Source organism: Ursus arctos, unplaced genomic scaffold (assembly GCF_023065955.2).
Source record: "Ursus arctos isolate Adak ecotype North America unplaced genomic scaffold, UrsArc2.0 scaffold_14, whole genome shotgun sequence".
NCBI lineage: Eukaryota > Metazoa > Chordata > Mammalia > Carnivora > Ursidae > Ursus > Ursus arctos.
The window spans coordinates 7068887-7084921 of record NW_026622808.1 but is presented as its reverse complement, the minus strand read 5'-3'; the positions used below and the strand labels follow the sequence as shown (position 1 = coordinate 7084921).

The window sequence follows — 16035 nt, the reverse complement described above, 5'->3', positions numbered from 1 at the left end:
AGGCTCTTCATAGACGGTTGGCATGCTCATTACCAATCATTCTTATCTCTCCAAAGATCAATTTTCGTTTTTTGTTTTTGTTGCTTTTTTTCTAGCCTCGTTTGTAATCCTGCAATGGCCCAGGAAGCAGTAACAATGCATTTCTTTTAGAGTGTTTTAGAATTAGCATGCCCGGTTCATTGATTGGGATTAGCCTGCCCCCGTTTCTGGTGAATTGGTGATGCTTGACCGTAGGCCGCTTCAAACTCCCTTTTTAACTCCCTCGGGGGGCCCCCTGCTAATTGCACCTCTTGTTGTTTCTTTTCTTTTGTATTTCCCTGAGTTTTTATTTTTATTTTTATTTTTTTTTAAGATTTTATTTATTTATGTGATAGAGAGACAGCCAGCGAGAGAGGGAACACAAGCAGGGGGAGTGGGAGAGGAAGAAGCAGGCTCCCAGCGGAGGAGCCCGATGTGGGACTCGATCCCGGAACGCCGGGATCACGCCCTGAGCCTAAGGCAGATGCTTAACGACTGCGCTACCCAGGCGCCCCTCCCTGAGTTTTTAGAACCCAGAAACTCTCTCTCTTTTGGCTTTGGGAAGTCTGCTGTGGGTTCTGCCACAACCCAAAAGGTTCACCTCCTTCCGTCTTGCCATGGATGAGCTGCTGGACACCAGGGGTTAGGAACCCCGGGTTTCCTGGGAGCTGAGATAAGAGGCAGGCTAATCCCACCTTGGGTCCCTTTCTGTCGCCATGCCCTTGGGTGAGTCCCTTGGCCCCGACTTTGGTCTGTTAGCCTGGCTGTGGGATGGGGGCTGTCAAGTTGTGGAGGTGTGTTCTTCTCTGGCCCCATTCTGATCTCAGCATCCCTGGGAGGTGGAGGCAACAGAGTGTACATCCCTACTGCCAAATGCAACAGCCCTGGGAGAAAACGCGTTTTCCTTGCACACCCCCTTCAGGTAGGAATGCTATCTGCAGTGGCCTCCCGTGATTGCTTGTTTTTAGCGTCTTAACCTCATAGAATCTCTTGGGTGAAAGGGACTTAGGAGGTGTTTTAGTCCTTCCATACATGTGCATTGATACCTGGGCTCCCTCTATTCCTGGCGTGGTCTGTTAGGTTCTTAGGACCTAATTCTCATTAATTCGTATGGGGAGCCAACATTGACTTCCTGGCATGAGGCATACCCAGTGGGGCAACCCGTAGGAAATGTGTCCTTTCGGCTGGAATACAAGAAGGCTTCTTTCTCTATGAAGATGTCAGTACACGCCCCCTTCAGTCTCCCTTTTTCTTGGATAAACTCATCCCAAGTTATGAGTCTGTTCCTCACGGGATGTGGATTCAAGTGTTTGTGCCTGTGCGAAGGCCGTTCACGTAGAAATGGGCTTATAATTCTCTAACAGAACCCCAAGCGACATTTCCAAGAGCAACATGCAAGTCTCAGGCATTCAGACGCCTTGCAAACATCTGAAGATTCCTTTTGGGAAATCGATCGGTCTCCAGGGCTAGGCACCTGTCCATCTCCCCGACCACGATGTCAGGATGACGTGGGTTTGCTTGTCTCGTTCACACCTGTATTTTATGCCTAGAGTAGGGCCTGGCACAAGGCAGGTGCTCAGTTAATGTGGTTGAACGAATGAATGGCTTAAGTAATTAAAATGGAGGGGTTGTTGGGTGGTCTTTTTGTGTCCCCCACTCTTCTGATGGTTTCATTGAGGTGAAGATACTTGAGCTTGGAAATGCCAATAATGTTTATACTTTTTTTTTAAAGAAGGAAGGAAGGAAGGAAGGAAGGAAGGAAGGAAGGAAGGTAGGAAAAAGAAGAAAGGAAAAGGGAAGTAGGAGGAATGAAGGAAAAAACCAAACCCAGCTGGATCCTTTGCCGAAAATGTTGCCCTGGCTAGCGTGATGGTTTGCTCTTCTGTGCCCCACTGGAATCCTTTGTATTGCTCTGGAAGTGAGTCTCCTTGCTTTTCAGTGGCACTTTATCTCGAAGATTCCTGGCAGTCTAGCAGAAGCACAGTTTGTGACAGCCTCGCAGAGAAGAATGGATACTCTCTTTGCACTTGGCCATCAGCGGCCAGGTTCAGGGTTCGGGGAAGACGGCCGTGTGACCAGATGCAGGCCTGTCCTTAGGCCTGAGTGGAAAAGATGGGACGTGGGTGGTCCCTTCCAGGATGACCCATGGCCATAGCATGCCAGGTGGCTCCCTCTTTACACCCAGAGTTTTACCCATCTGGCATCATGGAGTCAGTCCTCTGGGATGCCCCTTTTCCACCCACACTTCTGCTATGGTCCTATGGGCTGCACCCGTGCACATACTGGGACCTTGTCTTTGGGTTTATTTATTAATCAAATATTTATATAGTGCTCTCTGGTTGCCGGGGTCTGTCCTAAGTGCTCTATGAATATTAACTCATTTATTCTCCGTAATAACTCTAAGAGGTAGATGTTCTTCTTGGCCTTATTATTTTAGCTTTATTTTTCCGAAGAGGACACAGAACCACGGGGCACTTACGTAGCTAGCTGGTGATCACCAGTGTTCTAAGTGGTCGGCATTCCCGCCCGGGGACTCTGGCTCCAGGATCCCCACGAGGCTACCCCACCTTCATATTACCTCAGCCGTGGATTCTGGGCTGTGCACTTATGGCACATCACGAAAACGATGTCAACAAAAGAAAAAAACCAGCGGCAGGTACATTTTTCAACTCCTCTGTCACCTGGCTGCCCACCGCTCTGCTGACACAACTTGGGAGCACTTTTGTTTTCCCCAGGTTGAACTGGTAGCCGTCCTCGACCCATCGAGGTCTTTGATTCATTCTCGGACAATCCAGATATTTCTGGAAAGTCTAGGTTTGGTGTTGATGCTACCCAGTTTCCCACTCCCGGGTAACTTTTCACATGATTCATGAGGCCAGGAATGCAGTGCGTGGAGGGGCTGCTGTGAGGGGTGGACGGGGGGAGACCAGTGGAAGCACATCTATACTCCGCCTGGCTCGTGGCTGGCCGTCACGTGACAGCCCCCCGACAGGTGCCCGTCGGGATGGAGCAACGTGCCCTGCTTGCCTGGAAAACGAAGCAGGCGGGCCGAGCCTTCCCTCCCTGGGTCCCGCGGTGTTTATTGGCCACGATGAATTCCGATTGTGCCCGGGGACAACTCAGACCCCCAAAACAGCTCAGTGCAGATGCACAAACATTGTTACCACAACAAAGGAGATCTCCACACCCATTTGGAGCCTGTCTGTATGAGGAGAGCGGTCTTGTACACGCACAAAGCCAGCAGCTGTGTTTTTCAAGTGGACTGTGAGAGAACCAGGAATAAGAACTAAATGAAGCCATTCTCCTTGGTCCATGTTTATTAAAAATATATTCACTTCGGTTGTCTGGAGCGCATATTTCAGAGAATGAAGGCATGCCAACTGCCCAGTAAACAGGTAGGAGGATGAGGTCACAAAAGACACTAGCTCTTCTCAGGGTGGCAGCATCAAGCAAAGGCTCCATTCTCTGAAACTCAGATAACCAGAATATTCGATTTAACTGGAATAGAATGTCTACATTCTACTTCTAGGAGAAATACAAATGTAGCCATCAGAGATTTACTTAGAGAGGGGGAAAAAAAACAACCTTTCTTGGTTCATCCTGCAGTTTTTACACAAATAGCTCCATTTTCCTACAGTGGCGTGTATTTTGCTTAGTGTTCTCCAAAGAGAACTTAAGATTAGGCTGGTGGCCCTCTCATGGAAGAAACTTGCATTCTTAAAAAAAAAATTAATTATATTCAGTATATTCTACTTAATTAGGCAGGAATGCTTTTAGAAAATTCTTCAAGATCAAGAGTGTTCTTTTTAGTCCTCGGGAGTAAGAACATTAACCAGAATAGCTTATTCATGGAATAGTTGATCTGTTTGGCCTTTTATCATACCTATCCAACAGCAGAAATGTCTTCCTACTCCTTCCAGAAAAAGAAAGGACACAGTTAGGGGTCGAAGTGAGCCAGGTTGCCTTGCCCTTGGCAGAGAAAAGCTTCCTGGACACTAGGTGAACTTACTTTCTCCCATCTGTGGCATTTATGTGGCTCGGAACTCCTGAGACAGAAACTCCACGAAGCCCAGGGACTGACTGCTGGGGGGAAGGCAAGGGTTTGGTACAGCGCGACTGTGCCTTCTCACTGGGGCCTCGTGCAGAGCAAAGGCCTAAGGAAGTATGTGGTGTTCTGCTCAGGACTTGGTGGGACAAAGCAGTTGCCTGCTAAAAACAATGGTAAAAATGTTCCAAGCTGCTGCTGTCGATGGCTCACGAAGGTCTCTAGAAATGGGTAGCCGAGCGGGAGCTGGCTTCTGTTTGGGCCGATTTGTCCGCTAACAGTTGAGCCCTCTCTAAAACCTTGTGTTCAGAGACCACTGAAAGGATGCATTGGGTGGAGAAACAAATGTGACCGAGTGGATGGAGGGACAGGTGAACGGACGGACGTGCGAATGGATGAATGGATAAGCCGGTGGTGTGAAAGCAGCCTCTGTCTCTTAACCTATGCTTCAGTGGAATCTGGATTGACCACCTCCTAGCCCACCTCCCTTGGGCAATATAGCTAACCTTGCAAAATCTTAGTACCCTCCGCAGTTAATTGTGGCTACTGATAGCATCTACCAAATCGTGTGGTTTTGAGGATTAGAGGATACGGTGCATGGGAGAGTTTAGCACTGGCGTCTGGCACATAGTAATGGCTCAATCAATGATAGTGGTCCATTTCCTAAGTCTTTGAGTTCCTGCTGAATTTCCTAAGCAGCTAAGATCATGAAGCAAAAGTTATGAAGGTTTGATTTCTCTCTTGTCCAGGGGAATCACGTGCCCTTTTAAGAAAGATTCCATATCTCTTGAAGGCAGGTGGCAGACGAAATAGCAAAATGTGGACTGAGCCTGGTCCTTGGCGTCCAGATAACTCAACACTTCGGGACATTCAAACACGTTTCCATTTCGTTGGGATCGCTGGCACTATTAACCAAGGTTTTTAAGCAGGTAAATCAGGGGTCTTGACCTGAATCACTCCTTTACTGCTCATTTCTCCATGCCCAGGTGTTAGCTGGCATTTGCTAACTTGGCAGACCCAGTTGGAGAGACCAGGCCGACCCAGCACGGGGCAGTGAGATGAATGTAAGCAGCAGGTCCCAGTGAGCAAAAGGACACCAGACTCGGGTCACGCATGCTGGATTTAAATTTCTCTTCCATCACATTCCAGTCCTAGAATCCCTTCCGAGCCTCAGTTCCTGGTTAAAAATCGGGGCAGGAACACCTGCCAAGGTCACGCAGGGTTCCAGTGGGTGTCACAGCGGGTCAGGCAGGCGAACGCGTGTAGACCCTGGTTCGCGCGGCTCAGAGGTGGGGGGGTGTCTCAGTGTTGCAGATGGTGGAGACACAGACATTGGCTCTGAGGACCCCTGAAGTTTCCTGGCCTGAGTCTCACAAACGGCTGTTTTCCCTGCTCCGATTTGCTGCCCAGTTAATTTACTCTCCCCTGCTCGCCACACATCGCAAAAGCCAAGGAATCCGTGTGCCAAAGGGAGCTGCGAACCAGGGCCATGATCCAGGCAGTTCAGGCAAAGAGCGTGCTTTTGTTAGACATAACATGGCGCGGGGGGGAGAGGAGGTTGGGAGGAGCAGGACGATTAGCAAGATTCTTCAAGTTCTTTTTTAAAAAATTTATTATTATTATTATTATTATTTTATTAAGTAAATGCTATGCCCAACGTGGGGCTCGAACTCTCGACCCTGAGATCAAGAGTCGCACACTCCACCAACTGAGCCAGCCAGGCGCCCCAAGATTCTTCAGATTCCTAAATGAGATGCTTTTGGGGGGCCCGGGGGTCAGGTGGCGTTGGCCTTTCCCTGGGAAGCCCCCTCTGTCCTCGCTCGCCCAGCTCTGTCCTGTTCCCACTGCCCCTCCCCAATCTGAGCCCCCCCTTCTGGCCCTCCCTCCTCCTCCCTCGCCTTCTGAGTCATTTCTGAGTGCTTTCTCTGACTTTCTCCTTGTTCCTCTCTTTCCCTTCTGCCGCCTCCACCTACTTGTCCCTGCCCAGTTCTGTCCCCTCCTCTGTGTCCCTTTCTCTCAAGTCCAGTCTCTGCCTCCCCCTCTGTACCTCTGTGGCTCTGAGTCCCTGCCTTACTCCCTCCGCTCCCTCTTCCTGTCTCTCCCCTCCTCTGTCTGTCTGTCCCCTCTGTCCCCTGCTTCCTTCTGCCCCCCTCTCGGACCTGGAAACGGCTGCCCACTCTCTTGCAAGCCCCGCCTCCCCGTTCCTCAGTGACCGATTTTCCTTCCCGCGGTTGGAAAATAGCTCAGGCCCTAACCCATTTCCTGGGGCGCATCCAGATTAATTAGGTGAGACTGGGATGGCACGTTTCAGAATTAGAATAATATTTATCAGGCACCCTGGGGAGAAGGGGGTGGAAGATGGAGAGGGGCAGAGGAACGGGAGCGAGGAAGGGAGGTCACGAGCTGAGAGGCCAAGGGAAGGGGGTGTGAGGGGAGCTGCCAGAGGGCACTGCTCCTAAGGACACCGCCTGGGAATTAGGGCCACCTCTCCCCGTGCCGGAAGGTGAGGGACCGGGAGCCTGTCCCTGGCCACCGTGTCCTTCATTAGGAGCATAGAGGGCAGGGGCCTGCCCCCAGAGGGCCTGCCTCTTCGGGAACACCTCCTCTAGTGAGTCCCTCCCCTTCGGTCGTGCTGCTCAGCTCGGCCCAGCCAACCGGGCATCTGGAAAGGATACAGTGCAAGTCCCTCTCTTCATGAGGAGACGGCCTAACTGTCCCCCAGTTAGAACTCCTTCTCCACCTGCAAGCCAGACCCAAGCTCACCGCTATCCACCGACCCTGATGGTCTTCAGAAAATTCCTGTGTGTATGTAACGTGGCTGGGCGGTGGGCCAAGGCCTCAGGGTACAGCGAAGGCCCCGACAGACAGGCCCAGTCCTTGGGGACGTTCCTTTCAGTGTGTCCGGCCCAGCCCCGTGCCTGATCCCCTGGTACGGGCTGCTCAGTAGATTATTGATGGAGTCGGATTGCATGGAGCCTTATTCAAAGACTGGCTTCCCCTTGTGCTGCCCAGAGATGGCTCAGGGTTTCTTAACCTCGCCACTGTTGACATTTTGGGCCAGATCATTCTTTGTTGTGAGGGGCTGGCCTGTGTGTGGTAGGACGTTTAGCAGCACCCTCGGCCTCTGCTCACCAGAAACCAGTAGCCCTTCCCTCCCCAAGAGTGACTTCCAGAAATGTCTCTGGACATTGCCAAATACCCCCCACCTTGGGGCGGGGGGGCAGGATCACGGTGGAGAAGTACTGGCGGAGACTCAGTCTTGGCCTCCCCAAAGCAGTGGACTTAACTTCAAGGCCGCATCCTCCTTCACAGGCACCAGAGGGGTAGGAATCTTTATAAAAACTCGAGAGGCAAGAAGCAGAAAGAAACAGAAAGAAAATTAATATATACTTTTTTTTGTAATAGCAGCTTTATTGAAATGCAATGCACCTGCCATAAAATTCTTCCTTACATTTTCGAGTGTACAATTTGGATGCTTTTTGTACGTTCCCTGAGTTGTCTAGCTATCCTTCGAGAACACGTTCATCTCCCCCAGAAGAAACCCCATACCCGTTAGCAATCACTCTCCACTTTCTCCTCCCCCAGCCCCCAGTCATCGCAAATCCACTTTCCGTCTCTACGGATCTGCCTGATCTGGACCTTCTGTAAATAGAATCCCATAACACGTGGTCTTGGGTGACTGCCTTCTTTCACTTAGCATGAAGTTTTCAAGGCATCTATCAATACTACATCATTGCTTTTTCAGGCTGAATAAGGGGCACCTGGGGGGCTGAGTGGGTGAAGCACCTGCCTTTGGCTCAGGTCATGATCTCCGGGTCCTGGGATCGAGCCCCACGTCGGGCTCCCTGGTCAGCAGGGAGTCTGCTTCTCCCTCTCCCTCTGACCTCTGCTCATGCTTACTCTCTCTAGTGCTCTCTCTCTCTCTCTCAAATAAATAAATAAATGAAATCTTTTTTTTTTTTAAAGGCTGAGTAAACACCCCATTGTGTGAGTATTTCATGTTTTGTTCATCCATTCATCAGTCGATGGACATTTGGGCTGTTCCCACCTTCTGGGGATTATTGGTCATGCTTCTTAGGAATCTTCATAGACAAGTGTTATGTAGACATGAGTTTTCGTCTCTGTTGGGTCTCTACCTAGGAGTAGAATTGCTGGTCTGTAGGGTGACTCTGTGTTTAACCTTTTGAGGGCCTGCCCAACTCTTTACCAAAAGGCCTGCACCATTTTACCTTCGCAGCGAATGAAGGCTCCCGTTCCTCCACAGCCTTGCCAACATTTGGTATTATCTGACTTCTTGGGGATAGCTTTTCAAGTAGATGTGACCGGATCTCATTGTGCTTTTGATCTGTATTTCCCAACGACGAACGATGCCGCGTTTCAGTGCACCTTCTTTGGAGAACTGTCTTCTCTATCCTTTGTCCATTTTTTTTTAAGATTTTATTAATTTATTCAACAGAGATAGAGACAGCAGCGAGAGAGGGAACAGAAGCAGGGGGAGTGGGAGAGGAAGAAGCAGGCTCATAGCGGAGGAGCCTGATGTGGGGCTCGATCCCAGAACGCTGGGATCATGCCCTGAGCCCAAGGCAGACGCTTAACCGCTGTGCCATCCAGGCGCCCCTCCTTTGTCCATTTTTAAATTGGGTCGTTTGTTGTTTTTTATTGTTGAGTCATAAGAGTTCTTTACATATTCTGGACATAAGTCGCCTCTCAGACACACGATTTAACAAATATTTTCTCCCATTTTCTTGATGGTTGTGTTGCATTGTCTGGATGGTATCGTCGGATGCAGACAAGTTTTTAATTTTGGCAGAGTCCAGGATTTCTACTTTTTCTTTGCTTGCTCGTGATTTTGGTGTCACATATATGAAACCTGAGGTCACAAAGATGTACTTCTATTCTTTCTTCCAAGAGTTTATAGTTTCAGCTCTACTATTTAGCTCCGTGATCCACTTTGAGTTATTTTTGCGTCTGGTGTGAATGAAGGGTCCAACTTCATTCTTTTGCATGTGGCTGTCCCCTTGTCCCACCACCATTTGTAGAGGAAACTGCTCCTTCCCCATTGAGGGATCTTGGCACCCTTGTTGAAAATCAATTGACCATAGACGTATGAGTTTATTTCTGGGCTCTCAGTTCTATTCCATTGGCCTATATTTCTGTTATAACTTTCAAGCTCCCTGTTTCCTTACCATGGGAACATGGTAGGAAAGTGTCTTTGATAACCAGAGGAATGAAGGAAGATAACTTGCGTAGATATGTGGTGACAGAAATACAGAAAATATTTATAACATTTTGGAATTAGAAGGGATCTAATTGGAAGGGTCATGGTAGTTTAAACCCTTTGTTTTGCTGATGGGAGAAAAAAGATCAAATTTCCACTTAAGAGGTTAGCAGAGCTGCCCAAAGTCGGACAGCTCATTTGGGATTAGGACCCAAATCTCTCGACCCTTCAGGGCGGTCTTCGCATTCCTACACCCTGAACCTGGACCCTGGGTCTGCCTGAACGTCCTTCTCCAAGCTAGTGAGCTCCTGTGTTCTCCCTCACTGCTTGGTCCACCCCAGTGAACGGGGAGTGCTGCCATGTGTCTGTCCCTCCCTTTGCAGCCAGAGAGAAGATATCGCCAGCCAGGGGGAAGCGTTTGGAACATCTGAAATTGCTATATAAATGCCAGTAAATGATAAGATTGCCAGGTTGATGCTCTTCTCTTCGGAAGGTTCAGCATGTCAGAGGCAGCGTAATGGAAGGCAATAGTTCACTCTCAGACACACTTTTAGACTGCAAGGGGGCAGAGTTCCCATGTGAATGAGCTGGGGGGGGGGGTGGGCCGGGCTGGCGGGGGGAGACCTGGTGGCATGGCGCCTTGCCCACATTTCAGGGACACCCTGAGGAGACGGAAGAGTCCTTGCCTAGCTTGTACAAAACGGGGCTGCACTCAGAACTGGGGACCTGGCCCTGAGATGGCCTTCCTTCTCTGGGGGATGGGGTCTCTTGTAGCTTGTCCACATTCGCCTTCACCGCCTCAGACTATCGCTGCCTGCCTCTGTTTTCCATGAACAGTGGTCACACCCACAGGTCACATGGCACCCCCACCAAGCGAGTCCTGTTTGAAACCAGGTGGCGGAGCGATTTTGCCAAAATTGTGAGCCCTTAGGTGATGAGAACTATGTCCTGTTTACTTCTGGCTCCGCGGAGACGCGTGCACGCTGAGTCCTCAATAAATGTGCATTTGGTGGTTGAAGGGACGTGTTGAGTGAATACAAGCTACTCAAAGTCGGGGTAGCTGGGTCTTTTGTGGGGGTGAGGGGGGCACTGTAGCCACAGCAGCGTCTCTGTGCATCCCTGTTTCTTCTTGTCTGTGTTTGTGTATTTTCCTCTCTGTGTTTGTAATTATCGCCTCCTCTAGCTCCAGTTGTGCTCACGGTCCACACCATCCATGCGGTCGGGTGTTTACTTTGTTATCTGTACGTCCTGTCTTTGCAGTTACGTCACTCCTTCTTTCCTTCCTTCCTTCCTTCCTTCCTTCCTTCCTTCCTTCCTTCCTTCCTTCTTTTTTAAGATCTATTTATTTATTTATTTGAGAGAGAGAGAGAGAGCATGAGTGGGGGCAGGAGGGGCAGAAGCAGGCTCCCTGCTGAGCAGGAAGCCCAACATGGGGCTCGATCCCAGGACCCCGGGATCATGACTGAGCCCCCCAGGCGCCCCACAGATCACACCTTTCTTTGATGGTGGGAGCTGTGTGTTGGGTCCCCTGTATACAGTACATGCTACCGGATGGGTGTTTTTCAAAGAGGTGATTGTTCCCATGTTATTAGTAACCTGCTGCTGGAGGCGAGGCCACCGATGCCAGCCCTTCCCTGCGGGGACGTCGTGCTGGCCAGCTGTGCACATATCTGCCTGGCATAGGGGAGTGTTTGGGTGACCAGTATTTTGTCTTTTATGAAGATGGAAGCCATAATCGCTGCCCTTTAATGCCTGTACCCCCAGGCATGGCATCTTCTACCCTGCGTCACCCCCAACCTGGGACCAGCACCAGATGTAGCTGGGCTCCTGAGAACACAATATTGTGTGCGTCTCCTCCCGTTGCTCTGTACATCAAAGGGCCCGTGAAAGTAAGCCAGCTCCCTCTGTGGCTGTGTCCCCCTGCTCTGTGAGTCTCACTGTGCCATCTCCTCCTTGTTTAGGGCTCTGGCCGACATCTTAAGACAACAGGGACCAATCCCCATAGCACACTGTGAAAGAGAAACTATCTCGGCTATCAATACCTCTCCCAAAGAGAACACACCGGTCAGATCGTCCTCCAAAAACCACTACACCCCCGTGCGTACGGCCAAGCAGACTCCAGGTAAGTGAGCGCTGATCACCCTGCGTCTTTGCTGGGCGGGGGGGAGGGGGTGAGAGGTGTCGGTGATGTTTCGTTCCGGTGGGGCAGGTGGTGCTCCACGGTGCTGTGGGAAGACAGGGCGTGTGGATGAGCCTGGGGACTGTCTCCCGGGGAGGGCCCGACATCAGAGAGACCGGGCCATCGAGGGTCCTGGCTGGAGGAGAGTGGCCGATTCAGGGCATCCGTGATTGACTCAGTGGCTGCCATACTCTCTTACCTGAAAGGAGGCTTGTGGTGGGCATGGTGGAGCGTGGTCACCCACTTGCCCATGGGACGGGATGGTTTAGGTTGTCCAGGACACCAGATACGTAATGAGAAACGGCCACAGTCAGTTGTAGAGATCCCAACTATCGGAATCTCAGAAAGTTCTTCCTGAGAGGAGGGATTATGTCTGTATTATAGGGTGGCCTTGTCCCGTGCTCTGGAGATTCCCCCGGATATATGATGAGTTGCCATGTTCTAGCGGTCATCACGATAACCCCATGAAGGAAACGAAGCAGGGTGTGTTTTTCTTGCCGTATGGATCAATAAATGAAACTCAATGAAATTTAGCGACTTGGGCAAGATCACTAAGATGGGAATGATCATAAAAACATCAGTGATATGGTAATACAGCTCCCATTTATTTGGGTCTTGCTCTGGTCTTTACGTGTATTTCCTTACTCTTCACAGCAATCCTTAAAGTACTTATATTGTCCGCATTTCATAAGAGGAACAGAAGGGTTCAGCAATTTTTCCTGAGGACACATGGGGAGAAAGCAAGCCAGGCTCCAGACCCAGACCTAGAGGTTGCAACAGTCAGGGCTCGAAAACCCTAACATCTTAACCCAGGTGGGGACATGAATCCAAAGGATCTGAGTGGATAGTCTCCTTCCAAGTGCAACTGGGCAAGTCCTTTCCCACCGTGAGCATGACCAGACAGCCCAGTACGGACCCCAGTCCCTGGTGTGGCTTTCACTTTGATACCTGGATCTGAAAGCTTGCCGTCCATCACCCTAACGCCTTTGGGAGGGTGGGCTATATAGGGTCTGAACTTTACCTGCCGGAAGGATGCGTAGTCTCTTGGTGCCAGGAGGTATGTCCCAAATTCAAAAGTGTCGTGAACGCGCTGCCGAGATCAAATTTCTTTTCCATTCATTCTTGAACCTGCTTCAATTTATTAAAGCAGAAACTACATACTTGCCTTTCAGGTGACGTACGGAAATCTTTTGAGGATCTGATAGAAGGGAAGGGCATTTGTCGTCAAAAATTTGCACCTGTATGTAAACACATGTATTCATCCAACATTTTTAATATGATTTAAGGGGATTCACGGACCCTTCCAAAGTTAGAAATCCCTGATTGAGAAGTAAAGACGAGAGACCGACCTTTGCAAAAAGTTCTGCGATGCACTTTTAGCGTTTCTATCATAAATGCTTACGGTGTAAGCAATTGGAAGGAAGCTGAGGAAAAGCATCCGGACTGGTGGTCATCTATCCAGGATCTATCCCAGGATCACCTAGGAGCTCTTAAAAATGCTGATGCCTAGGCCCTCCCCATTAACTCGCATTTCTAGGGACGCTGCTGGTATCATTGCTTATGAAGACCTTCCCAAGGTGATTCTAACACTCAGACAGGGTGAAGAACCATTGGTCCAGACAGAGTCCTCCTCTTATGAGTAGAGACCCCAAAAGGCTCTGCTGGTAGTTCTGAAACTTGGCTGCACGTTGGAATCACCCCGGGGAGCTTTCAAAACGAGGGATACCCAGGTCCCACCCCCAGAGAGTGTGATTTAATGGATACAGGAGTGTGGCCCGAGCAGGAGGCAGGCAGGTGGGTGCTGACATCTTCCCAGCTGATTCTATCGTGGAGCAAAGTTTGAGAATTGCCGGGTGGTGGAAAATGGCATAAAGGTACCATTCTAACTAATCCTTATTTTCATTGATCACCGATTAATCCAACATGATACAATGGTGTTACGGTTAAGGTTGGGGAGGGTATTTTCGTCTTCCTGAAGACTCACGGTTTGAGGTCAGGCTTCTCTGGGACCTCGTCTATGATCTTGGAACTTCAGGTCACCCTGGTGTCCAGTGCACCCCTGGGACTTTACCCCGACCCCACTCTGCTCTGATTTCCTCTGTCTCAATCATCAGCCTGCTTGTGCCCAGCCAGTGAATCCAGGCCGATTAAGTGGATAGTTCCAGTTGGCTCTTAAATGCATTTCTGGGCAGGAAGATTTGTCATTTTTCTGGTCTCGGCATATATCCTCTCCCAGTAATCCGAGAAGGAAAGCTTAGAGTTCTGTGATTCACTTCTGTGCTCGTTTGGAGAAATCCCGCCCTGTATTTCTCCACCTGGAACTCTTCACTTTGCCTTTCGAGACGGGCATGGTTTCCCTGGTCCAGAGAGCGCGCTCAGCGCTCAGTAGCGGTGACACTTAAATTTAAAAGCAATTTTGTAACCCTCAGACGCCTGCAGCCTCTCATGGGCTCAGGCTTTTCCACACAGCTGCTGATATCCTTTGCCACAAAATGTTGCAATTGGCGTAGAAGTTGAAACAGAACTTTTCCTAAGTGTCCAAAGGGGAGAGTCCCTGTGATTTTTGTCACCCCTCCAATCAAGAAACCACTGGTCGGGGGCCGGGGGGGGGGGGTATGGTGGCAGAAATACCGGGAGGCATCATAGCGTAAGCCGTTCTGCTACTCGAAGTGAGGTTCGTGGACCGCCTGTATCCATACTCCCAGGGGGTTCGTGAGAGGCCGGGTCTCAGGCTCCAGCTCACCTGCTGAAGGAGAACCTGCATTTTTTAAAAAAGATTTTATTTATTTATTTGAAAGCGAGAAAGAGCAAAGAGGGAGAGGGAGAAGCAGACTCCCCGCTGAGCAGGGAGCCCGATGCGGGACTTGATCCCAGGATCCTGAGTTCATGACCCGAGCCGAAGGCAGACGCTTCACCGACTGAGCCACCCCGGCGCCCCAAGAACCTGCATTTTCGTGAAATCACTTAGCAAGGGAAGTTCGAGAAGCCCTGGAAAAGCCTGGCCTTTGAAGTACATCCCCATCTGTGTTCTGGCCCTGGGACTTACTCCGTATGTGAGCTTGGCAGGCCGCTTGGTCTGAGCTTCCTTGTCTGCCCTGGAGGCAGATAAACCTGCTGCCCCGAGTTGTTTTAAGGATACGATGAGTTAAACCAACTAGAAGACTTAAAACCCGTCCTGACCCATAGCACACACTCCCCATGAGTTGTGACGGGGCTGTGGAAGTATATTCATGGCTCCTGGCAAATTAAAAAAAAAAAAAAGGGAGAAACAAAGATGTTGGGGTTCTTAGACCAGGCAGGGTCTGTGGGGTTGTGTTTGAAATGAAAGCCCCCGGACCCAGGCCTTCCTGTGCTTGGCCCCTGCGTGAGGTGTATCTTTTGAGGGTGAAAGTGGGTTGTCGGGCTCTGTAGGGCTCTGTCCGGCCTTTGGATACCCAAAGCACATACCTGGTTAGCTTAGGAAATGGGCTAAGTCCTACCTTAATAATAATACGAGGAGAACATAAATAGTAAAAGTACCATATACTGAGCACGTGCTCTGTGCTGGGTCCTCTGTTCGTCCCTTTGTTTGCTCAAGTTTTTATTTTCTTTTACCTTATTTATTTTAACTAGTTCATTTTTACATAATCTCTACACCCAACATGGGGCTCGAACTTAAAACTCAGAGATCCAGACTCCCACCCTCTACGGACTGAGCCAGCCAGGCACCCCTAAGGGTTTATTTTCATTCCAGGAGACGCTTTGTACTAGCGGGTGGACCCTGTAACTTTTCTTAGGGACAGGAGCTCCTGTCCCCACGTTAGCAAATTCCTCTTTCCTTCTGGAAGAGCCTTTTAACTAGCCCTTCCAGAAGTCCCTTCCCGACTTTAAAGGGAGACGCATAGTGGACAGTGTGGTCCGTGCACCTGCCGTCACGGCATCCCCACGGGAGCTGGTTAGCCATGCAGCATCTTGGGCCCTTTCCCAGAAGTCCTGAGTCAGAATCCGCTCTTTCACAAGATCTTCAGATGCTGCGTAAGCGGGTTCAGGTGGAAGAAGATCCCTTTAGGGTCGTGAGCCTCTGCCCTGGCTGCACAATGGAGCCGTGCACACAGCTCTGAAACTACTCGTGCCTGGCCCTCACCCTCGAAGATTCTGCATTAATCAGTCAGGAGCGGAACCTGGGCATTGGTGTTTTCCAAGAGCTTCCCACGTGGTCGGTTCTCAGGTTCAGCCAGCTTTGAGAACTGGAGCGGAGGGGGAGACTGGGGGAAATGTCTTAAGGGCTGTGGAGCGTGGGCATGCCTCAAGACCCACCACTCGAGCCCAGCTGGCCCAGGTTAGCAGGCTGCAGAGACACGTCCTCCCCACGGCAGGCGGGGCACAGGGAGTGGAGGGCACAGGTGCACCGGGGTGGGGGGGGGGCGCGGTCTGCAGCTCTGATGGGGACATTGGGCAGCAGTGGGGAGAAGCAGAAATCCCAGAATGGATCAGAGGGTCAGGTAGAGCCAGGCGTTGGGAAATGCACCAGGATCTGGAGCTGTAGGTCCCCAGAAGTTTGGGGGGGCATGGGGGCGGGGGCTTGCTTGGGCCTCA

The 16035-nt window shown here is 50.4% G+C and overlaps 1 protein-coding gene across 3 annotated transcripts in view; it reads left to right on the top strand.

Annotated features, from left to right (window-relative positions):
• Positions 1-16035, top strand: part of SHISA6 (shisa family member 6) — a 265346-nt gene that overhangs the window by 11232 nt on the left and 238079 nt on the right. For all 3 annotated transcript variants that reach the window (XM_048227242.2, XM_048227241.2, XM_048227240.2), the window contains exon 2: positions 11243-11403. In XM_048227242.2, coding sequence (XP_048083199.2) covers positions 11243-11403 — 161 coding nt within the window. The remainder of the gene's footprint in view (positions 1-11242; positions 11404-16035) is intronic.